The sequence below is a fragment of the Microtus oregoni genome, unplaced genomic scaffold (genome assembly GCF_018167655.1).
Source record: "Microtus oregoni isolate MIOR12 unplaced genomic scaffold, Mior012 000172F_ref0000184, whole genome shotgun sequence".
In the NCBI taxonomy this organism is placed as follows: Eukaryota; Metazoa; Chordata; class Mammalia; order Rodentia; family Cricetidae; genus Microtus; species Microtus oregoni.
The window spans coordinates 529,686-555,142 of NW_024544828.1; the positions used below are offsets into that span (position 1 = coordinate 529,686).

General features: G+C 44.5%; 1 protein-coding gene across 1 annotated transcript in view; it reads left to right on the plus strand.

The window, feature by feature from the left end:
* Window positions 1-5,027, plus strand: part of LOC121445291 (SH3 domain and tetratricopeptide repeat-containing protein 2) — a 57,709-nt gene extending 52,682 nt beyond the window's left edge. Inside the window, exons 15-17 of the mRNA XM_041647346.1 lie at window positions 732-882; window positions 2,663-2,859; window positions 4,170-5,027. Coding sequence (XP_041503280.1) covers window positions 732-882; window positions 2,663-2,859; window positions 4,170-4,361 — 540 coding nt within the window. The 3' untranslated portion in view covers window positions 4,362-5,027. The remainder of the gene's footprint in view (window positions 1-731; window positions 883-2,662; window positions 2,860-4,169) is intronic.
* Window positions 5,028-25,457: the final 20,430 nt, after the last annotated feature.

Here is a 25,457-nt window from a genome sequence, read left to right on the forward strand (position 1 = left end):
TACCTGGCAGAGGCTTGGCAGTGGAGGGAAAGTACATTAGCTCACTAAGGGGGGTGAGGAGGACTGACCGGCTCAGATGGATTAACTCTGTTTGAAATACCCTAGTTTGTGGAGCAGGTTAGGATGTCATGTCTTCATCCAGGGCTAGAGGTAGATTCCATTCTTTAGTGGGGCCTCAGCAGAGCCTTGGCATTCTCAATGGCCATTCCCTCCTAAGAGCTGAGACCTTGAAATCATTTAGGATTGGGCTCTAATCGGGGAGTGGATATAACCCATTTTCACCATGAAAATCTAGAGATCCCATTGCAGAGTTGTTCACCAGAAGTGATTAGTGCCTGCAAGTCTTCACCCCTAAGATGGCCCCCAGGTAGATACTCATTCAGGAAGTGACAAGCCAGAGTTGCCTCCTGGCTGGGAGACAAGGATGACATGCCCTGCTTCTGGCTAAGGGCAAGAATGGAACTGTTCACTTTTGGGGGCCCTGCCTAGCCAATTTTTTTTTTATCTCCTATCCTCATCATTAGGAAGCTGACTTCCTTTCGGCTTTCAGTTGTCCCCTATTATAGAAGGTCCGATGGCCTCCAGTTATACCTAGGTAATACACCAAGAGCAGAATAGCTGAGAAAAGGCAGCAATGGGAGCCCAGTGGTCACCCCAATTCCTCCAGGAGAAGCCAGGCCTGTAGAGTGTGGTGTGTCTGTGGATTAAGATTGCTGTGTCTCGGTTCTCAGGCTGGGGCCGTTCCTTTAGCAAGGAGAATGAAGGCAGTGAGAACCGAGCTACGGATCTTCAACAAACTGACCGAGCTACAGATCAGCCTCGAGGGCTATGAGAAAGCCTTGGAATTTGCCACCCTGGCTGCCCGGCTGAGTGTCCTCACAGGTAGGTGATCCTATCCCATAGGTGCCTGTGCGGGAGGAACAAGCACTATGCAGGCATTGCTAGTGAGGCAGCAGGCACCAGCTCCGGACTCAGGCTCTGTAGGCTCTAATCCCAGGTTCAGCAATCAGAACTGTAATTGAGCAAGATTTAATTTCCACAAATTTTGTTCCTCATCAACAGAGGTTTCAAAATGAGTCTCTATCCAATTCTGTTACGAAGAGCAATGGTTGTCTATAAACATATGGCAGCATGGGGTGAGGGGCGCAAGTCAATTCTGAGGTCAATTGCCAATGCTAACTATTATATCACACTTGGTAACATTCCCCCATGAGGTAAATGGTACTTTAGTCTAAGCACATGTAACATCTTTATCGCATAAAGACCTTTTGCACCAAATTTTAATTGATTGATAGTTAGGCAAAAGCACATTTTCCCCATTGAGCAGAAACGCAAATGAAGGTCAGGTTCCCATCAGCCTAACTCAGGACACAGTTGAAAGAGCTTTCACTTATGGGGAAAGCTAGTGGGAAATAGTGGAAGCCATTGGCAGGGAGCGAAGGGTGAATTAAAACGATTGAAAACAAACTCAGTCTTGAGTGTGCGTACTTCAGGAAAAGCTGTGTGGATCAGAGAAGCCTTGATTCGATGTTGGAGTGGATGGAGACCTCCTCCGTGGTTCTAGAAGGGACTTCTAGCCATTTTCAAGGTCAACCGGTGCAGGAGGGCGGTGGGTTCTGTTTGTTGAGCCAGAGGACCCTTGCCCTTCTCCTCCTCTTCAACTGCCCGAAAGCTTATCAGAGCTTTGTCCCTGACCTCAGGAAGGGCCTGAGGGACCTTGGGCAGCTCAGTCAGAGTACTCTGTCTCTATTGCTTCCTGGAATGGAGCTTAAGGAGGCTGGCCTCATCTCACACAGGTGTGTGTGTGTGTGTGTGTGTGTGTGTGTGTGTGTGTGTGTGTGTAAAATTATACATCTCCCAGAACAGAGAATTTTCTCTCTTTGGGATTGTGGGTTCTTTGTGTGTGTGTGTGTTTTATAATTTTGACTTTTGGTTCTTTGAAGTTTGAGATTTTTTTAAAAGGTTTTTTTTTTTTAAAGATGTCATCAAATAGCTACCTTGCAAGCATTCCAAAGACAGGACTGGAAGAGGAGCTTTTGTTCTCTGTATTAATAAAAGGACTTTGTATTAAAATGGTCATTTATTAAAAGCATGAACTCACACAAACTTCAAACACCTCAAGCCCCAGATGCACACAAAGCCACTTCTATGAAAGCTTAGACCGAAAGAGAATGGCACTCTATAGAGTCCTCGGAACGGAGAGTTGGTGAGGAGCTGGGAGGTCACTGGGTTTTCTGGAGAAACTTCATGTGGAAAGGACGTCTGCTACCCAGTGTTCTTCACTGGAAGCCATTCCTAATTGCTTAATTAAGCTTGTCCTCTCATCACAGCTCATCACGGGTTTTAAGAAGCAACCCCCACCCCCAGTACTGAATTACAGTATCATCAGCAGCACAGAGAACATTTTCTTCCAGAAATAGGACAGCTCAGCATTTCTGTGGCTCTCTTGGTAGCACGTTCCATGGGTCTATTTATTTGTGGGATCACTTAAGGAGTTCCTCATTCTGAAACACTGAGCCCACGAGGGCAGGGACCTCCTCTGTGCTCTTTCTGATGCTCCTCGTCTGTGATATCTAGTGGTCTCAGAAAGTCTTCTGGACTGAATGAGTGAGTAATGCCCAGTGCTGACTGCAGGACTTCCCCTTACTCTTGTAATTCCCAGGAGATCAGAAGCAGGAGCTGGTGGCTTTTCACCGCCTGGCTACTGTGTACTTCTCTCTGAACATGTATGAGATGGCTGAAGACTGCTACCTGAGGACTCTGTCCCTCTGCCCAGGATGGCTGCAGAGTCCCAGGGAGGCCCTGTACTATGCCAAGGTGTATTATCGCCTGGGCCGCCTCACTTTCTACCAATTGAAGGTAAGAACTGGTCTTCCATGGTGGACTTTTGAGAGCTACCCATTCAGCCGCTCTTTGCTGAGAAAGATAGTAAGGGGACTTTGGAACAGAGGTGACAGGACCAGTGGACTGAGATGATCAGTCTTCATTCAGAGGCTATGAATGAAGGGGTGGTCTCACTGGGGACATGAGGTTTTCTTCTGTTAAGTCCCACTGGAGAAGTCTATCAAATGTTCTAAGTCAGTGCCCCACATTTTGTAGGAAATTACCTTGTATAAGAAACACACATGGATTAAAGTATGTTTGAGATAGTCATGTATGGAACCTTGGATATAAGGATCTCTAAACCCTAAGAAAGTTCTTTGTCTTGATTCACTTCCTGGAGTTCAATCTACAGCACCCAGTTCCTCCCTTCTGGAAGTGAGTTGGTAGCCTGCAACCCTGTCACAACTCTGACACCAAAATTGTACCCTTAAGTGTTTTTCCCTTTCCAAAGGTCCTTGTCACCCCAGCATAACCCTTAATCTCCTAATTCAGTGGCTTGTGAGTCTTGTCTAACTTTGACCTCAAAGGGAGATTCGGGGCGGCTCTGCTGACCTTACTGGTGAAACTGTGATTCTGGCCTGAAATAATTATACAGGATAACGAGAACCAGGTGTCTCTTTTCGCATCCTTTGCATCTCTTTTTGCCTGAGGAAGCATCTGTTTCTCATCCTACTGTGTAGAGAGGGACAGGCGAATGAAGGCCCACTTAGTGCCATGGCAAGTGGCTCAGGGACAGAGAATGTGCCACCTGGTTGCATCAGCTGAGGACTCCAGGCATTGCAAAGGGAAAAACCTTGAACGACTGGAAGCAGTTGTAACTGGAAGCTGAAGCATAGACTTAGTTTTGGGTTCTTCTGGACCCCGTTTTGCCTTCAGTTTCATGGATTCTTCTCATCTCCTTCTTGACACGGTGTGTTCCTACTTCTCTGTGTCTCTTGGCCTCACTCCTTGCCACATCCCATCTCCAAAAGGACATGGACAGTGTTCCTTGTTGGGTCCTTTTGTGGGTTTGGGTCACGCAAACACCGTTCAAATACTGTGTTCAGTGCAATGTTGTGTCATGATTGGATGACATGGGGAAGATGCCACTTCTGTGCCCAAGGAGGAGGGGTACCATAACTGATGGTGCCATTGGAGCCAGAGTACAGCAGGGGAAAGAACTTCCATGAGGCCCTGGGATGTAGGGAAGCAGTAATTGAAAAGTATTACTGTTCTCAGCATAGACTTTAACGCTGCCCTGGAAGCGCTGCTAATATATCTGTCTCTTCTTTGCCCCATGGGATTAGGATGCTCATGATGCTACTGAATACTTCCTGCTGGCGCTAGCAGCTGCGGTCCTGCTGGGTGACGAGGAGCTTCAGAACACCATTAAGAACAGACTAGACAACATTTGCCAGAGTCCCTTGTGGCACAGCAATCCCTTGGGGTGCTCCTCAGAGAGGGCGCGGTGGCTCAGTGGCGGGAGCCTGGCCCTCTGAAGAGATCCATCTTCTTCCTGACCACTTTGCCATGGCGAGATGCTGCCTTCCTGACCCACGTTCTTAGATCTGGACTGGGAGGGTTCAAGCTTTCCCCTCATTTTATGGAGAAGAGCAGCAACGCCCGGAAGGAGAGGGGCTCTGGGAGGAGCATCTTGGCCCCATGCTTCACTTCTGGATCTCCGCCCAGGTCACTGTGACTCCTACACAGACAGCTTCAAAGATGCCTTCTCTCAACCCAGCTCTGCAGACAGTGAGGAAGGCCGGCACTGTGCTGGGGAAAGGTTGAGTAGGCTCGTCCTGGTGCCCTCATCAGTGTTCTCAGGGAAAGACTCTTCAGTTCCAGTGGAGGAACCAAAGGAGTCAGTACTCCATGCTCATGGGGACTATAGGCACAGAAATTCAGCATAGTTGTAGCTCAAGGGACATAGCCCAAGGAGGACCAGGTGAAAGGCACAGAGGTCTAACTGGGACCCATATTCTCCATTCTACCTGGAAGCAGGGCTCTTGTACAGCCTTCCAGAGAATCAAGTGAAACTCTCCCACGGCTGAGGCTTGAGAATTATACCATACATTAATTGTAAATACTGTATATCATTAATTATTGGCTATTTACATTTATATACGCTTTTCGTCTTTATCATGGGGGAGGAGGGAGATGAACCGACCGGCTTGAATTATGGATCAAATACCAAGATGCCTTATTACTTCAGAGTGGTTCCTTTATAAAACACCTCTGTGCATTATCTGTAACCACACACCACACCAAGTGGCTTGGAACAACACTGAGTATTCATCTCTTTGTGCTTGAAGGGCAGTGATCCAAGTGTGACCTCGCTGGGTTTTCAGGCTCAGGATGGCTTACAAGACCACAGCCAAGGTGTTGGCTGAGGGAGGAGTCACCTTGGGTTCAGTTAGAGAAGAAACTGCTTCTAACTGGTTCGCAAGGTTGTTGGCAGGAGTTGGCTTGGTGGTTGCTGGCTGTTGGCCAGAAGCTAGCCACAGCTGGTGCCATGTAGACCAGGCCATCCCTGATAACTCCCATCATCAGAGTGAGCAAGGCAGAAAGACAAAGAGAGAGACCAAGCAAAAGAGACCATAATCAAATTGAGAGGTGGTACCCATTAGCTTTGTGTATTGTGTCCATCATAAGACAACATCTGCAGAGCCCCCTATGGCATAGCAATCATTTGGGGTGCTCCTCAGAGAAGATCAGCTTACACAAAAAGAGGAGTGGGTGGCCAGCAAAAACACAGAAGTCAGAAGGGGAGGGATCACTGAGATAATTTCTGGAACTTCTCACCATTGTAGCTGAGTTCTTTGGTGATTCGGAACTAGGCAGTGAGCTCAAACTATGTTCTATTGACCACAGTGTCAATGTCAACTGCTTGATATCCGAAGTGTAAATTCTGAGTGTGTACCTGAGACTTCTGAGTGGAAACCCCTGGGGCTCAGTTCTCTACCTCTCGCAAACTCCCCCAGCCATTCAAGTGTGTACTGAGGTGTGGGGAGTGTTCCAGGCGGTGTGCAGGCTAATTCCCTGACCTGAACTCTTGGTTCCTGCTTCTCATAACTCTGGTTCAGTGAGTTACATGTTCCCGTAGCATGCGTTTTGTGAGAGCGGCTCCAGGGATCGGGAGGCAGGAGGTTCACACCTGCTCTTGGCAGCATAACACACGTGAGGAGGTCTGGTCATCACTCTCTCCACCTGCACACAGTAGCCTAGATTTGACTGACTGACCACATGCCACTTGTCTCTAGACTTTGGGGGTTGGCTAGATGCTGTTGTCTGTGCGGTAGGAGTGGGAAGGGATGGTGCACTGAATAACCACGACATCTGGTCACCAAGGTTATAGATATATCAACACATTTTTCCCCCCTGAGAGACTCAATCCCGGTCAGCAGTTCTCTACTCTGGAGTGTTCTTCCCCAGAAAGGAAATGAAATGATTCGATCTACTCCTGTGTGAAATACATGCAGTTTTGCTCCCGCTACAAGTTGTAAAACTCCCTAGGCTGGGAGGAATGCTGTGGTTGAGGCTAGCTGGTCTAATCTCCCCATGCAGAGTCCTTGCAAAAACATTCCTGAGGGATGGTCAGGGCACACGCGTTCCGGAGCAGTTACACATCTTATATTTGAAGAAGGCTATCTTGGCCTAGAAGCTGTGCCGCAGTCATTCCCCATCTGACTCAAGTTACAATCTCTCCCCTTTCCCACTGATGGGTTGTTAGCCTCTGGTCAGAGCTGGAGCCGTTTCAGAGCTGCTGAGGCCTTTGATGGTGACTGGGATCTGAAGACTATAAAGGGGTGTTGTTGTGATTAATATGATTTGATGTTACATTTTAAGCCTTATTAAGATTCATCTCCCCAGCAGCCATGTCCTATTCTCCACATCAAGCTTTTTGTCCCGTGAGCTATTTCTCAATGGTTTCTAGTGTGATGCATGTGTACATGAAGGACAGGATACTGATTTTAAATCTCCTAAATTTTGGCTAAAGTTTTTTTTTTTTTTAACCCTGTGCATTCTGATTTATCTGTAAATCTAGTAAATTTGCTTGTAACCAGGTCACATATAATGATAACTATATTTCTCAAGACAGGAATCAGGCTGTGGTGGTTTGAATGTAATTGACTCCCATGATCTCATAAGAGTGGCACTATTAGGAGGCGCCATTTTGTTGGAGTGGTTTTGGCCTTGTTGGAGGAAGTGTGTCACTGTGGGGAGGGCTTTGAGGTTTCCTATGCTCAGGATACTTCCCTGTGTCTCAGTTGACTTCCTGTTGCCTGCAAGATGTAGGACTCTCAGCTATTGCAGCCACCATGTCTGCCTGCATACCATGGTCATGGTGTTCCTTCACAGCAACAAAAACCCTAAGACACCGGCCATTTTTTTAAACAAGCAAAACATTGTACCAGGCAATTACAATCACTATATATTATGTACAAGTTACTCGTTAGAACAATTGTTAAATATGTGTGTGTGAAATCTTAAGCAATAGGGGTAGTTTCTTCTAGAATTGTGTTTCTGTTTCTTTTCTTTTTTCCTATTATTCACAGGCATTAGAAGGAAGCAGGTTTATGGAACCACAATTCTTAGTTAAGGGAGCCACTTTAGGGTGGGCAAGAGACTTGACCCTAGAGGGGCTCCCAGGTGCCCAAGCTGAGGTCCCCAGTTAGTTCCTTGGGCAGCTGAGGATAGGGAACCTGAAATGACCCTATCCTAGAGCAATACTGACGAATATCTTGCATATCATCATAGAACCTTCATAATAATAAAATAAAAAAAAGAAGGAAGCAGGTTTGATCTGCATATGCCGTGGCTTAAGTTCCTTGTTAGCCTAGACCACCTCCTGAAACTTCTGTGGGCTGCTTGACTCCAGGTCCCTCGTCTCTTACAAGAAAGGCCGAATTGTTCCTGAAGAGCCCCTTTTCCCTGTCCAATAGTACTATTATTCTGAAATCAACTACCATTCTTGAGCTTTTCTTATGTCTAAGAATCATGAAACAGATATTTGTATGTGTGTCCATGGATATACCTATTATGTATAGGTGCTTTGCTAAGAGAATATAATGTAACTCATTTCTCAGCAGTTTATTTGGGGAGGGAATGTGAAAAGGTGAAGGGAGAATGGAACAGAACACGGGAGAATGAGAAACCTCAACTTGATGTTAATTGCAGGGAGATTCTGAAGTTCTGACCTCTGAGATCAGTTCCCCTGACAGCTCCTTTCCCACAGGCTGCTGTCATTGTCCTGCATGAGAAGGTCTGGAGATGTCATCTTGTCGTCTGTGGGAGGAAAGCAGATCTCTGTTTACCCTGACTTTATCCTTCCTTTTACAGGTGAATAAACTGAGACAAAATGTCATTCTCCCAGCCACACAGGTAGTGACACACACAGCAATACTCCAAGGTTTCTGAAGCAAGGACTTAGATGCCACTCAGAATCCCCTTTACAGTGGGTCATTGTGTCCACACATACGCTTAAGCCCATGCTTATCACTTGAAGAGCCGTTTGTCAAGTTATTGATACCTACTTAGTTTGGGGTCTTTAGTAGGCCCTTCCTTCCTCCCCCCTTCATTTCCTTTGTTCTCACAAATTAATTCTATAAAGGATGACTGTTGTTCACACACACACACACACACACACACACACACACACACACACACACACGTGCACACCCAGAGTTGTATTGCTTTTCAACCGAATTCCCCAAATAATAACAAATAAATAAAATGAACAAAAAAGTGCACTGAATTCAAACCCAGTCCTGTGGCTTACTAAAAGTTTCTTGCCAAAGCCCGATCTTTCACTGGGCAAAAGATAGAGAAATTGACAAATGAAAAAGCGTAGAAGACAACCTAGCTTGGATCAGGTTCTTTCTGAACTATCTGAGAAAAAGAAGTAGCAAAAAGGACTCCCATCCTCATGGCTAGAGTCAGTGCCATCTAAGCCCGTGTTTCTCAGGGCAGGGAAGCAGGGAAGCAGGGAAGCTGGGAAGCAGGGACCAGGCTCCGAGACAGAGGAAAGGGGCATGGGACGTATTGTGGAAGAATCGGGATCTACAGCATCAGAATCTGCAGCATCACTAGAGGAGTCCATTAGGAGACTGGAGCAGAGTGAGGGAAATGGGAGGAAAGACAAAAGCAGAAGTCCCTCAGAGGGTGTGGGGAGTTGCTCTGAAGATGTTTGGGTTTCACCCTGAGGACAGGAGCAAGCTGCGGAAAGGGTAGAGGTCGTTGAGAGTGACATGGAGGTTCTGTACTTTAGAAAGCAGATTTCCGAAGCAGCGTGAGACTGGTTTACGGGGAAGCAAGGGTGGAGTGAGGGGGTAGAGTTTAGAGTGGTATTAACCAACCTCATCAAATCGGCTTCTTCCAGGCTGTGTGACCTTCAGCAACCACGTTTCTAAACTAAGAGCCATCAAACTGTGTCAGACAGTACATGTAAAAGTCCCCAGTACATGTAGTACCTGGCACAGAGGGTAAACTTTAGATGAGCTGATAAAGATTTGTTTGCCTTCTTCATTTCATCGACAAGGAAATGGCTGAAGCAGATCTATCTTTGGGACAGCTCATTACCTAAGGAACAAAGAAACCCCATCTAGAACACAAACAAATGGGACTATTTTTAAAGGGAATCTATTGACTCCACCCATCGGTTCATTTATTTTAAAGTTAAGCTTTGAATTTGTTCTCTTTCTGGGCTTTTCCAGCCACTTTGCAGTTGGATTATGCACCTCTTTCTTTCTGTTATAAACTTTGACGTTAAGAAGTGCCGTGACCCTCTAGCTGTGGCTGGGGACACTGGTCCGTCGTGTGCGGATACTTGAGACTGAAGACAGCTTTACAGGGGGACCAGAGTAAGCTGTGTTACACCTCTAAAGAGTTCATTCTCTGCCTGGAGCTTGGGGTACAGCATCATGTGTGGGTGACTTGGTATGAGCCCTCCGTTCCAGGGACTGTCACAGGGAAGCAGGATTAAAGAGGTTCCTGGCGTATCTGGTTCTTTCCCACCCGCAGTGTATAGGTGTGTTATGTACCTATGCCACGGCATATGCTTCTGTACCTATGCCACGGAAGTCTTGCCTTGTGAGTTGTCGTCTTTCTCAGCGTGTATCCCATGGTACCTACAGCCCTCGCCCATCTTTTGAACTCAGTGGGTGAGCAGATGGAAGCTGCTGGGCACCCAGGCTCTGAGAACTTGGCATTGTTTTGTGTACCTCAGAGGCATGTCTTCACCCCAGGGAGGCAGAGGGGAGTGGGGATTTTGGATTGGAGACTCTGTCCAACTGAGATTGCCAGAGATAGGGCCAAGAATGACACACATGACTAAGACTCCGTGCTGCAGCCACTCTATTTGGTTTCTCAGGCTGTCTGAAGGCGCCAGAGGAGGGCACTGTGATTTAAAAATAGTTCTAAAGGTGAAACTGCACATTCTGTTCCTAAGGTTGCCTCTGACTCGTGGCCAGAGCATCAAGTAGATCCTCTTCCAGTGGAGCTTCCATAGAAGACAGTTGCTGGCCATTTTCTGTGGAAATCAAGACGTCCAGCAGGGGGCAGCAGTGTCTTTTCCAACTCTTCCTATACAGGGTACCCAAAGACTGTATAATGTATTTAAATCTCCAAATCACAACCACCTGTAACTTCAGCTCCAGGGGAACTGGTCTCCAAGAACACTCCAAATCTCTCTCTCTCTCTCTCTCTCTCTCTCTCTCTCTCTCTCTCTCTCTCTCTCTGTGTGTGTGTGTGTGTGTGTGTGTGTGTGTGTGTGTGTTTCTCTCGGTATCTCTCACACAGGCACACATATAGAAATAAAAAAATACATAATACGCTAATTAGATTACTTTTTAGTTTGACATGTATTGACCTGTCATTTGGTCACAGGGTCTCTTGTGAGAAAGGGCTGGTTTTGTTCTTGAATGTCTTTTGATGGACAGCATTTTGAGACTAAAGTGTGTGCACAATGACAGTTGACATGGAGTGGATGTTCTGTGTCATACAGAACCCTAGTTAGGGTCCCTTCCTGGAACCCCACATTTTTGATGAAGATACTATTGTTTTTAGTTACCCTGAGACTTAGAGAATGGAACTAGCGCTTGTAAGCCCATAGTAATAAAGTGGTTGAGATGAGATTTGAACCCATGTCCTTCTACTGCTAGGATCATAGAACTAAGCTGTTCCATGCTTGTATGCTTTTGACAGGGAGCTGGAAGAGACAGCGTGGTGGATATCACCACAGATGGAAGACAGATTCAAAGTTTTCAGCAGCTTGCAACATTGGGTGGAAAGCAGATCAGGGATTCTGTCACTGGGTCAAAAATTTGATGACCCGAGAACACAGCCGGGGGAAACAAATTTTTCAGGAGGCCCTAGAATAAAATATGATTCTAGTTGACCATATTCAGGCTGCTTAGCAAGCCAGCCAGTCAGCTACCCAGTCAGCCAGCCAGCCAGCCAACCAATCAACCAACCAATCAACTAACCAGCTAGTCAACTAGCTAACTAGTCAGCCAGCCAGCCAGCCAGCCAGCCAGCCAGCCAGCCAACCAAGTAGCTAACCAACAAATATTCACCATATCTTGTGTGTTAGGCTCATATTCTAGTGAGCAAGAAAGACAATGGCAGATACTGACCTCCAGGAGTCTGTGGGCTTCTGGGCAGGCCAGGACCCTCTGATGGAGTCTATCATTATCTCCAGGACAACTTATATTTGAACCTGTATGTCCCAGGCACTGTACTATCTTTTGTACTTACTGTAACACTGAGTCTTCTTAACATCTTCCCAGGAATTAATTGCATAGTATAGTCGGCCACCTGGTACATATAAAGAAACAAAAGATGGGATCTTGTCCACAGCACCACAGGTAGAAAAATGATAGAGGGAGAATACTAACCAAAACCTGGACCATATTGTAGGTATTACCCAACATGCAGACTAGACTCTCATTTAATTGCAAGCTTAAACTATCTTGTTCATCTGTCTACCCTGGCTAGTGGTGCCATTGAGCAGCTCCATTGCACATCAGTCATGAAGCTTATCATTGGTAAGTGGAGGTGTTAACAGCGTTGATGAGATTGCTGTGAAAACCAAGTGAGTTAATATATTTTTAACACGTGTAGCCCATTACTGCTGCATTAACAGCCATTTTATAACAGCATTTTTGAGTCAAGATGGTAATGATTTCAGTTTGTAGTGTGCAGAGATGATATGGACAGAGATTTTTATCTAGCTAAATGTGAACATAGTATGTTCATATTTTCCATTTAGTTATGTTCCATGGCATCAGAGATTGTCAATCCATGTCACTACTATAATCATAGTGCTAGAATATGTACTGACCCGTGGGGTGGGGGTGGGGGTGGGGGTGCTCAGGGTTTACTTATTGCATAAAAGAACAAATAAATGAATTGCGTATGTTTTATTTACACATGGATAAAACAATGAAGTAAATAAAGACGTCCCTTATAGGATGCCAGCATGACCGTAAACAGAGAGGCACTTGTGGGATGGCAAGCATCCTGTAGACTTGAAGGATGTGCAGCTTCCAGGAGAAGAAAGTGCGTGTGTGAATCATTTGCTTTTCAGTTTCAACAGAACCATCCAGGGTCCTGGGATGTCCCGAGTATCCTGAATTCTCCAGCGATGATGTGGCCAATTCCCATGAAAGAAAAAGACCTTTCATTTTTTAAAAAATCAATATGTATATGTGGAAAGAATATAAAATTGGAAGGGTAGGGAGGTGGGGGAAGGGAAAGAACGTGATCAAAATAGAGCTCCTGAAAAAAAAATTTAATACAATTTTTAAAAAAAGAAAAAGAAAAGACCTTTCTTCCTGTCCTTTAACTTCAAACTGGGGTCAAAGGCTTTAGGCTGATTTGAAAATAAATAAAGGCCCTGAACAGACAAAAGCTGTTCTGGAGCCAGCCCTCATTGTAAACACCAGCCTTCCTTTCCTCTGGCCTGGAGCTTCCAGGCACTTCCCTAGCTCACCGTGACCTCACTTAGCCCAAAAACCTGGCGGCTGGGGAAGCTTCTTGAAACAGATGGAGAGACTTCCGAAGGATGTCTGTGGATGCGTGCAGTCTTAGTTTTGGCTGTATAAATTTTCCTTTTATAAAGAACATACAGCACATTGTTCACAAATGACAAAATGATAGGCGATCCATTTGGACATCTCCCTGCTGGGGGAGCTGTTCCATTCTTTTCCTATAAAACCTTGCCTGTACTCCAAAAAATGAAACTTCCAGTCATAATTTTCAAATTGGCAATTAATTCTAAAACAATGCATATGCTAGTTTGTGTGTGTCTTGTGTCTAGGCTCACTCAGGTTGCCGTGGGAACATAGTTTTGACATGAATGTTGGTGGATACTTTTGTGAACAATTAAGATGGAAGTAGAACAATAAAGATGTTAAAAAAATCACCCATTTGCCAATGAGGTGAGTGACTTTCTGTTACATGAGAAATAAAATAAACTGTCTCAGTTTCATTGTGTTTGTCCCTGAGAGCAGCTGTGGAAGTGCCAGAGTCTTATGCATAATTTACACAATTGTCATCCTATTCATTTTCTTTAAAAAGATTTTACTACGTGTGTGTGTGTGTGTGTGTGTGTGTGTGTGTGTGTGTCTCACAGGCATCTTCATCTGCAGGTAGTAGTCAGAGACAACTTGTGGGAGTCGATTCTCTTTTTCTACCACGTGGGTTCCAAGGATGAAACTGACGTCATCGGGGTTGGCAGCAAGTGCCTTTCCCTCCCTGCCATACGGCCTGCCCTGCCATACCATTCATAGCTCCAGAACACCAGAAGAACTGTAAATTGAGCTAGATTTTTTGGCATGTACCAACTTCTGTGGTATAAATGTGCCCACTGTGTTCATTGTCAAGCGTCATGAAATGGGATGTTGGGAAAGATTGAACGGTGCTCAGTTCTGGGTAGTATCCTACCACTCAGATACCAGGGCACGAACACCCCAAGAGCATAGATGTACCTTCACATTAGTGTGGTGCTGTGGGTGGAAGCTTATGCAGGAGACAGCGTCCTCTCCATGGGGTGAGTCATATGCCATATCCTTTCACAGTGGAACCTTTGGTGTGCTGAAGGCCATTCTAAAGGTTTAGGGATCAAGAGGGATTGGGGTCCCCAAAGGCCTGAGGGAAGTGTCAGTAGATATTTAAGAAGTAGCTCTAATTCTGTGTTTGGGGTGAAGCTTCTATGAAGGCTTGACTTGGGAGCTCAAGACTTGAACCACATTGTGTCTAGACAGTCACAGATACCAAGGCTTAGTAGCTTGGGAACCTTAGGGACCCAACCTAACTCCTCTGGGCCTCAGATTTCCCATCTGCTAAATGGGATATTCAGGATAATACTTTCTGTTTTTAAAGTACATAGTCCCAAGCTGTGTTTGGAATTTATATTCCATAATAATGGATATTTTAAGCCATGTAAACTCCAAAATAAATAAAAGCAGTTAGTGTTTACTGAGGTCTTGCTGTGCACCAGGCATTGGATAAGCTTTTTGAACCCATGATTTCATTTTGGGCTCACAAAACCTCAGGTGAGAACTATTAGCAAGTCCAGTTTGAGTCGAGGAAAGCAGGAATTTGCTCAAGATTCTGCAGCATGCGGCAGTGGAGGGAGGAGATGGACACTTGAGCTAGCTCCAGAGACAATGCCCTTCACTGGCAAGTGCTTCTGAGAGCCTTCACCCTCTGAGTTCATCAGCAGGGCTGTTTCCAGGTTAACCTAAAGTCTTTGTTAGGGTCTCTATTGTTGTGAAGGGACACCATGATCACGGACACTCTTATAAAGGACAACATTTAATTGGGGTGCCTCCCTTACAGTTCAGAGATTTAGTCCATTATTGTCATGCTGGGAAGCATAGTGGCATGCAGGCAGACATGGTGCTGGAGAAGGAACTAAGAGTTCTAACATCTTGACTGGCAGGAAACAGGAAGTGGTCTGAGTCACTGGGTGTGGCTTAAGCATATATGAGACCACAAAACCCACCTCCACAGTGACGCACTTTCTCCAATAAAGCCACATCTCCCAATAGTGCCACTTCCTATGAGATTATGGGGACAATTGCATTCAAACTCCTGATTATCTGTCAAATCCCCTCATTTCAGCCAATCAGCATTGTGTGTGTATGTGTGTGTGTGTGTGTGTGTGTGTGTGTGTGTTGACAAGGCCATGCTGCTTGTGAGGGGAATAAACTAAGATATTTCTTAGTTGCATTTCCAAAGAAGAACCATTAACCATAAACGAACACACTTCATATGGACAGTAGGTGTAGAAAGTGTGACCAGGGACAAGAATAAGAGCAAGGCTTTACTACACCCCAGAACACAGCACCATGAAACCTCCTCTACACTTGAGTTTTCCCAGAGTGCTGAACCCACAGGAGAAGGCAGAGAAGAGTGGTTAAAGCAGAGGAGTTTTGCAGAATTTAGGACTGCTTAGGCATAGTTCATAGACGAGAAGTAGTCTTCACCCCACCTGACATGCTCACCAACACATACAAAAAGGTATGTACGTATCTGTACCTCCATACTCACTCTGAGGACCCGCTGACTTTTATGTGTGTCTCCTTGGTCTCTATCACTCCTCCTTTGCACACATCCCCTTGGATGGCTAGTTCCAGCGTTCACACACTAGAGCGGCAGTACGGAATGCCATAACACACAGAAGCCGTTAGGGCTATTCAGATGACAGAGTTAAGCAAATGACCAGCAATATGAAAAAGACATTGGAAGATGTTAGCACTTTGGGTAATATCCAAGCCTCAAGTGTGTGTATGTCCTTTTAGTATGACTTCCTAGGGCATATTATTCATATTATTCTGTTGACTCATCTATGACTTTTGCCCAGTGTTTCAACTACTGTGACATCATTTTGGGGTGTGTGTAAACTCAGAGACTCCCAGTAACTCCATGTATGCTGTCTAATAGGTGTACATAGGTTTTAATTTGGTCTTAGCATCTGTGGGTCCTTAAGAGACCATATCAGCACTTGGGGCTATGACTATTTCAACTGTAAGGTAGGGATAATGAACACCTGTATCACAAAGTTGTCATACATGTGATGTAATGATATGTCTAATCCCTTTAGAGTGGTGGCTGGAATATAATATATACTTGATACTTTAGACTTCTCTCTAAGAGTGTGACATAAGCCTCTGATATGGGAAAAAAGTCAAGAAGGAAGTCAGTGACTCCTGAAGGAGCCAAGACGTACAAAGAAAATAAATCGCAGAACAATGAGATCAGCGAATTTTTCTGCAACTCAAGACTTGTTATATATGTGTTCTGTGGATTTCCATGAATGTATGGTTGGGTCCCTTCTCTTTGGACTTGGTGCGGGGGCACAACTGGACTGGATAACCAGCATCTGAAATCCAAAGGGGAAGAAAAAAAGGCATCTTTTGAGTACTAGAGCTGTGGTTGGACAGAATGCCTTTTGCTTGTTGTGGTCACTTATCATAAATAAGTGGCCTGACCTACGGTTTTCTGTGATTTTCAGAGTGTTGATTCAGAATTATAGCTGTCAAGATGTTTCTGTGGTTGACTCAGTAAAGTGTTTGCCTTAGAAGCAGGGGGATCTGCGTTTGAGTCCCAACCCCCACATAAAAAAACAAGTGTGGAGGTACGTGCCTAGAACCCCAGCACTGGTGAGGCAGATAGGAGGATTTCTGGGGCTTGCTGGCCAGCTCGTCCAGTAAAACGGATTAGCTCCAGATTCAGTGAGAGATTGTCTCACAAAGTGAAAGGGAAGCTAGGAAGATGGCTCAGAGGGTGAGAGCATTAGCAAACATGGGGACCAGATTTCAGATCCTTAACACCTATGTGAAAGGCTGGGTGTGGCTGCGTGTATGCCTGTAATCCCAGAGCAGTGGAGGGTAGAGACACTGTGGCGTTTTGGCTGCCAGCCCAGCTCCAGGTACAGTGAGAGACCCTGTTTCAAGAGAATAAGACATAGAGCTATTGAACAGAATACCTGCTGACCTCCTCTGACTTCTGTACGCACACATGCACATGTGTGAACACACACGCATGCATACATTACACACGTGTTACATACATACACCCCTACCCCAAATAATTAGGAAAGCAATTGAAGAAGATACTCGACATCAACTTTTGGCCTCAACACACATGTATATCCACATGTACATGTATGTGCACACACTTGTACCCACACATTAAACATGTGCTGTGATTTATGGGAAAGTTTATTATAAAACAATCTGGGAAGATAATATTCTAAAATTTAATATTTAAAATGGATCTATTTAAGAGCCATAGATCCATTGTCATGGACATATCAACTAACCTTATAGTAAAAATCTCAGATTTATTATTTCATATACAGTTGAAATCTTTCCAATTTCAGTAGGAAATAACAAACCCTAGCTTCCAAGTTTTAAAATATTTTAAACATCTTTTTGTGAGCGTTTGCTAAGGAAGGACAGTATCTGGCACATGTGTGTGTAAGCGGCCTTACAATAAATGCAATTTGAAAAGACACGGTGTTCCAGATGTTTATGGCTATATAACAAACCACCCCTAAGCTTGTGGTCTAAGTTTATTTCATCATCTCTTGGTTGGTGGTGTTGACTAGGCTTACCAAGCACTTGTGTGAGCTTTTCTTGAGGAAGAGAACATCTTTCACCCTAGAGAGAAGAACCCAGCAATAGACCAAAGAATTAATCCTGCCAAGTGTAACTTGGTAAACCAATGAGTTTTGTTAGGGTTACTTGATCATGGGCAACTTCTGAGCATCTACACCATTAAAGAAAATGTCTCTTCTCTAACTACAAATGGACAAACGCTCCTCCCAGAAGCTGGGTGTGGGATAACTCCCTATCAATTGTTGGTTCAGGAAGGTCCCAGTGGTCCCCCAAATAATCCAGGGTATCACTGCTGCTCTTCTTTGGCTATGAGAATCAGAGAGTAAGACCCTATTGTCTGCCAGTGATAGGCATAACACTACTTTGGCTAGAAGGGGATGCAGGGGCAACCTCAGCACTGCCCTGGAGGCACCTGCAGAGACAAACTCAACCTTCTGTTCACTGTTGGGGAAACTCATCATGAGCTTAGTCTGGGTTCACTGAGCAGAGAGTCTTAGGAGAGAGCTCAGGTTCTGAAGAAGCACAGTTTGTCATAGGGAACATGACTGGTGAGCTGTGTGTGGGAGTGACCTTAACTATGTTCTAAGTCTTAATCCAGTGATCTGCTCAGAGCAGCTCAGATTCTTATATTATCAGGTTTCCCCTTATTTCTGTAGTTATCCCTGGCACTTATTTCAGTATCTGCATCTAATGATGCTCTCGAAAAAAATATCCACTGTTAGCTTGACTGGGAAACCCAGTGGTCTCATGTACAGTGCCAGAGACCATGGGCATAAGAGTATATAGTTCTGCTCAGCAAGAGGGCAGTTCTCTGAATGCTCAGTCTCAGCTCGCTTTGGATAAGTCATGGGTTTTGAGTCCGTATTTCTCTAGGTTTATTCATTCAGAAAGTACTAAATTCCTTCAAGTGCCTGGCGTTGCTTCAGTCTCTAGAGATAGCTCAGTGAATAAAAACCCAGATTGCTGCCTTGGAATGAGACCCCCCGGGGGCACCCAGGCCATACCAGCGGTGGATATTTAGGCAGAACAAAGACGGCTGACAAATATGACCATCCTTCTCTGCACAGACGGGTTATCATAGTGGTTGAAGTTCAGCTAAATTCATGGGCTGGAGAGATGACTTAGTGCTAAGAGCACTTGCTTCTCTTGCAGAGGACCTGGGTTTGGTTCCCAGCACTAACGAGAGCAGTTTACAGTTGCCTGTAGCTCCAGTTCCAGGGGACCCAGCACCCTTTTCTGGCCTCTGCATGCATTGGGTCAGCGTGCAATGCTCTTACATATATGTAGGCAAAAATATTCTTATACATAAAAAAATAAGCCTTTAAAAATAATTAAATTTAGCTTTTAATCCCAGCACTCAGGAGGCAGAGGCAGGTCTATCTGTGAGTTTGAAGTCAGTCTGGTCTACAGAGGGAGTTTTAGGGTTATACAGAGAAATCCTATCTCAAAAAAAAAAAAAACCCCGAATTATTTCATATATTTCTTCTAAAGAGCTAGACTAATATGATGATTCTGGAATGGATCTAAAATGCAGAATTTCAAATTAGAGAACTAGGTATCAGCAATTTCCCTGAAAGAGATTTGTTATTGAGTTAATTTTTAATTTTCCAAAAATTATTTCTTAAACAATAGTTCCCTGGCATTGAACTGGAGTCTTTGAAAGCCTGCCTCTCCTTAGAACTCAGATATGACCTCATATTTTGGCATTGTTAAATAATCTCAACATTTTTGGGTGTAACCAATTTAGCAAGTTAGCACTTGATGCCATTTATACAGCATGTTTCTCGGAGAAGCAAGACAGAACAGGGCTGGGAGATTCCAGCATGGCAATGGGATTTAGGTGTCCCTGGTTAGTCGGCTGAACAATTCTCATGCTCTAATTTTGGCTGCAAGATCTACAAATTTCAAAACAAGAGGCTTAAAAGTCTTATCAAAGAAGGTGCCTGTCATTTAGTCAAACCCCCTTGAGTGTGAATAATTCAATTAAACTCCATCTTTCTAATCATCATCATTCAGTCTACATTTTTAAGGACCCATTGTGTGCCAGGCACCATAGACAACAGCGTGAATTAACTACCTGGAGGGGATTACCTCTGCAGGGACAAGAATGCAGATGAGACCTGCTGCTAGAAGGGAAGTGAGATGCGGTGACTGAGGTGACCTTAGGTTTCCTGGTTGCTCCAATGCAGAAGGACTGGCCATAAGTTGTATTTATTTAAAGTGGATTGCATTGGAGCGAAGTTCAAAGCACCCTGGAGAGGATAACTGTGTAGGACAGCTGGGCAGAAGGCCATGAGTCCCGAGCTCTCCATGTAGCTTAGCCACTGAGCTAGGTATGTGTAAGTATGTGTAGGTATATGTAGGTTTCTGTAGGTATGTGTAGGTATGTGTAAGTATGTGTAGGTTTCTGTAGCTATGTGTACATATGTGTAGGTTTGTGTACGTATATGTAGGCATGTATAGGTTATGTGTAGGCATGTGTAATTATGTGTAGGTATGTGTAAGTATGTGTAGGTATGTGTAGGTTTCTGTAGGTTTGTGTAGATATGTGTACATATGTGTAGGTTTGTGTACATATATGTAGGCATTTATAGATATGTGTAAATATGTGTAGGTATGTGTAAGTATGTGTAGGTATGTGTAGGTTTCTGTAGGTATGTGTAGGTATGTGTAAGTTATGTGTAGGTTTCTGTAGGTTTGTGTAGATATGTGTACATATGTGTAGGTTTGTGTACGTATATGTAGGCATGTATAGGTATGTGTAAGTATGTTTAGGTATGTGTAAGTTTGTGTAGGCATGTGTAGGTATGTGTAGGTATGTGTAAATATGTGTAGGTATGTGTAAGTATGTGTAAATATGTGAAGGCTCGTGTAGGTATATGTAGGTATGTGTAGGAATGTGTGATCTTGGCCTCTCAAGGCCCCTGTTTCTTTACTGATGCTAACAGAGGTAGGACCTAATGGAAAAACTCCAGATTCCTTTAGATTTTAACAGTTAGTAAAACTGTATAAATATGTTTATACTGCTCATGGCTGTCCCTAACTGGAACACCCCAGTGCCTTTCAGTGAGAAATGACAAGCTGACATACTGTATAATGGAACGCTACTCAGTAATGAAAAGGAATGGCCGGCAGTGCAGGCAACAGTGTAGATGACGCTTCCAATCATCATGCTCATTGGGGAAAGTCTGACTTGAAAGGCTACACACACATCTGATTTCACTCATATGATATTTGGAAAACTACAAATTCAAAAAAAATAGAGCTATAGTCGCTGGGTGCTGGAAGTCATGGAGGGTTCACAAAGAAGCTGTGTGAAGTGACAGGAATGTTCTATGTCCTGATGGTGGAGTGATTGACAAGACAGGAGGCATTTGTCAGAACTCAGAGAACCCTGAGATCTGAATAGCACAAATTTTACTGTATGAAAATTCTAACTTCATAAACAAATATGCTAATAAATATGGTGATATATATTTGCTTGTTTGAGTTTTAAAGTATTTTAAGTGAACAGCTTTTATTTTCTTCAGAAAAAAGGGAGTCCTTCTGTATATGTGTTGCTTTTATTGGCTAATGAATAAAGAAGCTGCTTGGGCCTATGGCGGGGCAGAATTAGTCAGTCTGGAAGAGATATAGCTGGAAGAGAGAATAGGCGGAGTCAGGGAGATGCCATGTAGCAGCTGAACAGACAGAACGCCAGACAGAACTTTACATGGTAAGCCACAACCTTGTGGTGATAAACAAAATAATAGAAATGAGTTAATTTAAGATGTAAGATTTAGCTAAGAATATGCATACACCATTGGCCAAACAGTGCTGTAATTAATATAGTTTCTGTGTTATTATTCGGGTCTGGGTGGCTGGAAATGAATAAGCAGCCTCCCACTACACCCCACCCTTATTATTTATTTTCTAGGGGTGTCCTGCAGGCTAAGAATCAACAAAGCTTTCTTTAAGAACACTCTCAGTCGGATCAGTTTGGGGGACCATGAAAACCAGGTTAGAAACCAGCAAGGTGACCCCTATTGCTATAAGGATTGCTCCCTGTTACTTGTATTGTAAACGGAAGTGGTGCCTCTGTACTCCACATGCCTTGAACCTTGAAGCTTGATTTTCTACTTGCAGGTTACAAAGTTTGCAGGTCTGAGGAGCACAGAGAGCACGAAGCACTCAAGGTCACCCAGGTTCTCCCTTCAGAGGAGGAGTTCAGGGAACCCCGGCACTGAGACAAACTTAACACAGCAGCCCAGTTCTATGAGGGCAGAAGTGTCTGTCCATGAATCCTTGAAACAGATACAGGAATTTGCTCTTCTGCCATCCGCATCGTTGAATCACTTCCTATATCCCAAACGGAAAGACTAGGGCTTGGAAAATACAAAACCCCACCCGATGCTGAGTGAGGCAGGGCCTGAGTCAAGAGTCATTTGAGGTCTATACCATTTTCACATCCCCTTTCCTCCCAGGAACCTTCCTCACCAGTCAGTCACGGCCCAGATTAGGCCCTGAGGTTACTTTCAAGATAGCTCATCAGGCTGGGGTTATGAGAATGTCTGTAATTCCAGAACTGGGTAGGCAGAAGCAGGAATGTCATGAGTTCAAGGCTAGCTTTGCCTACTAACAGAGTTTGAGGCCAGACTGAGCCATATGAGATGCTATCTCTAAGAAAATAAAAGTAAACAAATAGATATTTTATCTTTCAGTCACGTTGGGTCATCTGGAGTTGGCATTTGTATGTGGGGTTTTTTTTAATGTCTTTTTTCCCTGGCTCAACTTCTGACTTAATTTATTTAAAAATGTTACATAATTTATTAATATGTTTATTTTTAATTGACATATTTCATATATTTACGGGGTTTATTCAATAGAACACTCCCATAGCATATTTGACCAAGCAGAAGAAAGAAGTGGTGAACTCAAAGAGAGCATTTGAAAGGATCCGGATATTTTCCGCAGAGAGGAGAGAAGAACGAAGACAGCTGATGGGATTTATGGGGTGTCTTATGGGATTTATGGGGTGTCTTATGGCATTTATGGGGTGTCTAGAGAGCTAACAGCTGCAAAGCACACAATTTAGAAGCAAGTCTGAAAGAGACAAAAAGCCCACTTAAAGAAATAGTGGCTTAAAAGTTTTCCCCATCTTGGAAAAGATGTGACTGTCCAGGTACTAGAAACTGTATACAGGTTCTTTTCACTTGGGGGAGGAAAGGAGGAAGGAAGGAAGTTTCCTGTGACTTAAAACCAAGCTGGTAGTTCCAAGAGTCGGTGACAGTGCTTCGCCAAGTCTCAGCTCGGCTCTGCTCTCATTCTTTGTTTCTCAGCCCCTTGAAATCAAAGGGAGCTCCAGCATCTCCGCATCTCCCATGCCATCCTTGGCCTGGCAGCCGCTTCTCCAGCACCTTGAGCAAAGGCTGGGACCAGATGATTTTTAGCGCAAGGAAATGGACTTTGATTCTTTGGCCTTGGGTGCAGGGGTAGAATGCTGACGGGGACCTGTGATGAGGATCAGGTAACTCCCCTCTAGGAAACTGGAATGACCTTACGGGAATGGGAAGGCTCACTTCTGCCAGACGAAACCAGTCTGGGCCTTATGTCATCAAAACCTAGATTAGTCAGCGTTAACATATGTGCTATCTGTGCTAGCAAGAAGCAAGCGTCACTTGGCTCCTTGGGTCAGTCACCAAGGAAACTGAGTGCAAAGACTCAACACGTGTCTACTTTCAGGGAATTCGCTTTGTTATGCCTCTTACTGTCTCCTTTTGGGTCACATTTGTTCATTCAGGAGGCCAGCCTTACCTCCAGGCCACAGAGGTTTCAACACCCAGGTTCTACTCTTCAGCAGAGGCCAGGAGAGAACTCTCAGCAGGAAAGACAAGCGGAGAGAGTGGGAGGGAGGAAAAGAGGGAGGAGGAGGGAGAGGGAGGGAGAGAGATCACATAAAAATCGGTACTATATATAGAACATATGACGTAACTCCTATTGAGTACAGCCTGGTCAAAGCAGACAACAGGAGGCCAGAGCAACAGGGTGCGTTTGGAAAATCCCTTCTTATTTACTTCTATGCTTTTGAAACAGTGGGAAAGTCTATCATAGGTTGTTTTAAATAAGAAGTTCTTATTTCAAAGTTCCTTCTTATTATCCTACAGACAGGAACACGAAGGCCCAAGGGAGGGAAGAGCTGAAGAGGAACCTGTCATCAGCAAGCCATCGCCAATGCCGATTTGGATTCAGGGCCAGCATCTTCTGCTCTAAAGGGGGCGTGGTCTCGGTTTCGGAGGTGACATAAACTTTAAAAGGTCAGGTTTATTTGGAGGACCAGGTCACTAAGGGTGTGGTGTCAAAGGGGATTGTTGCACAATGGTTTCTTGTTTTCTCTCTTTTGCTTCCTGGTCACTCTAAGATGAACTCTGCCCCACCGCGCATGCCCATCGTGACGTGGTACTTTACCATAAACTCTACAGCAACAGTCCAGTAAGGGGCGGAGCTTCCAAACTGGTGCTCTCCACCTAATCTTCTAATTGTTTAAGTTGACTGTCTCAGGTAGTGTGTTATAGTAACAAATGACAACGTAAAACAACTTCTTCACATAACCTTTCATATGGTTCCTTCATAACGACTCGTTTTTGTTTAAAAAGTACCCTAAATAATTTCCCTGAACATGTAATGCAGTTTCACAGTGCCTGAATCAGAGTTAAACAGACTGACACAAAACTCCTTCTGCCCCTGGTCTCTATTTTCTGTATTCATGGGTAGCATTTGTTTGTTTGTTGTTTGTGTGCACATTTCTATATACACAAACAGTCTATGGCAGACTTTCCCACTGTTTTAAAAGCATAGAATTCTGTATATTCTGTTATTATCTCGTTTTTTTTTTTTTTTTGAGACATGGCTTTTTGGTGTAGCCTTTTTTTTTTTATCTTGTTTTAAGATATTTATCTATTTGTGTATGTGTGAGTGTTTGTGTGGAGGTCAGAAGACAACTTGCAAGAGTCCGTTCTCCCTTTCCATCCTATGGGCTCTTTATTCACTGAGCCAGCTTGCCAGCCCACTAATTAGTATTTATAGCTGCAAAGTTTTCTAAGGAGGAGCATAAAGGAGATGAAGAAGGGCCTGCTCCGTCTGCCTTCCCCTGGCTGGGATCCTCAAGAGCCAACAGGACCACATATAAAGTGACCGTGTGTCCTCTCAAAATGACTGCGTATTGCATAGCTCATAAACATCTTAGTTATTATTACTGATAAATTTATTTATTATTATACTTTTGGCCTGAGTTGACCTGAAGTTTTGGTTTATGTGGATAGAACTTTAAAATCCCCCTTAATATAGCTCCAGAGACACCTAGAGGCACACAAAGCCATCCAGGTCCCTTAATGCACTGGTGTCAAAAGCACACACGTCAGTCTGATACCTCAGGACAGGAGCCAGGACTGGGATAAGAGTGAATGACCTCCACTGAGCACGTGACTAACAACTCATTGTCTACTTCAGTGCTTTTCAGCTTAGAACACCTCTTTAATTTGGACTCTCGCTGGCTTTTTATCAACTTCCTGGGTTAGGGAGGGGGAATGATTCTGCACTGAGTCTGGGGAACTGTATTATGAGTCTTCTGTCTTGCTGCTTACATTGGACATTTGGACAGACATTGGTGGAAGACTCCGGATCTGCACAGCCCCCTCCCAGTGTCTTGTCTGACCTTCTTGGAAGACTGGTCACCTCCGGGCTGAGGGTGTTTGACAAGGACTTGCCTGAGAGAGACAATGACCTCATCTTACTAAGCTGCAGAACTCTTCCTGCCAATGCTATTACACCTAAATGGGCTGTCCTGCCCAGAGGCATGGGCAAGGCAGGAATGGGGCAGAGCAGTCTCCACTGGGTAACTGTGTGCCCTGTTCCCCAAGCCTCCAGGCCTGCCACACTGTTCGTTCTGCTCTGAGCAATTGGCTCCACCTGCCATTGCTGGAAAATCTCCCT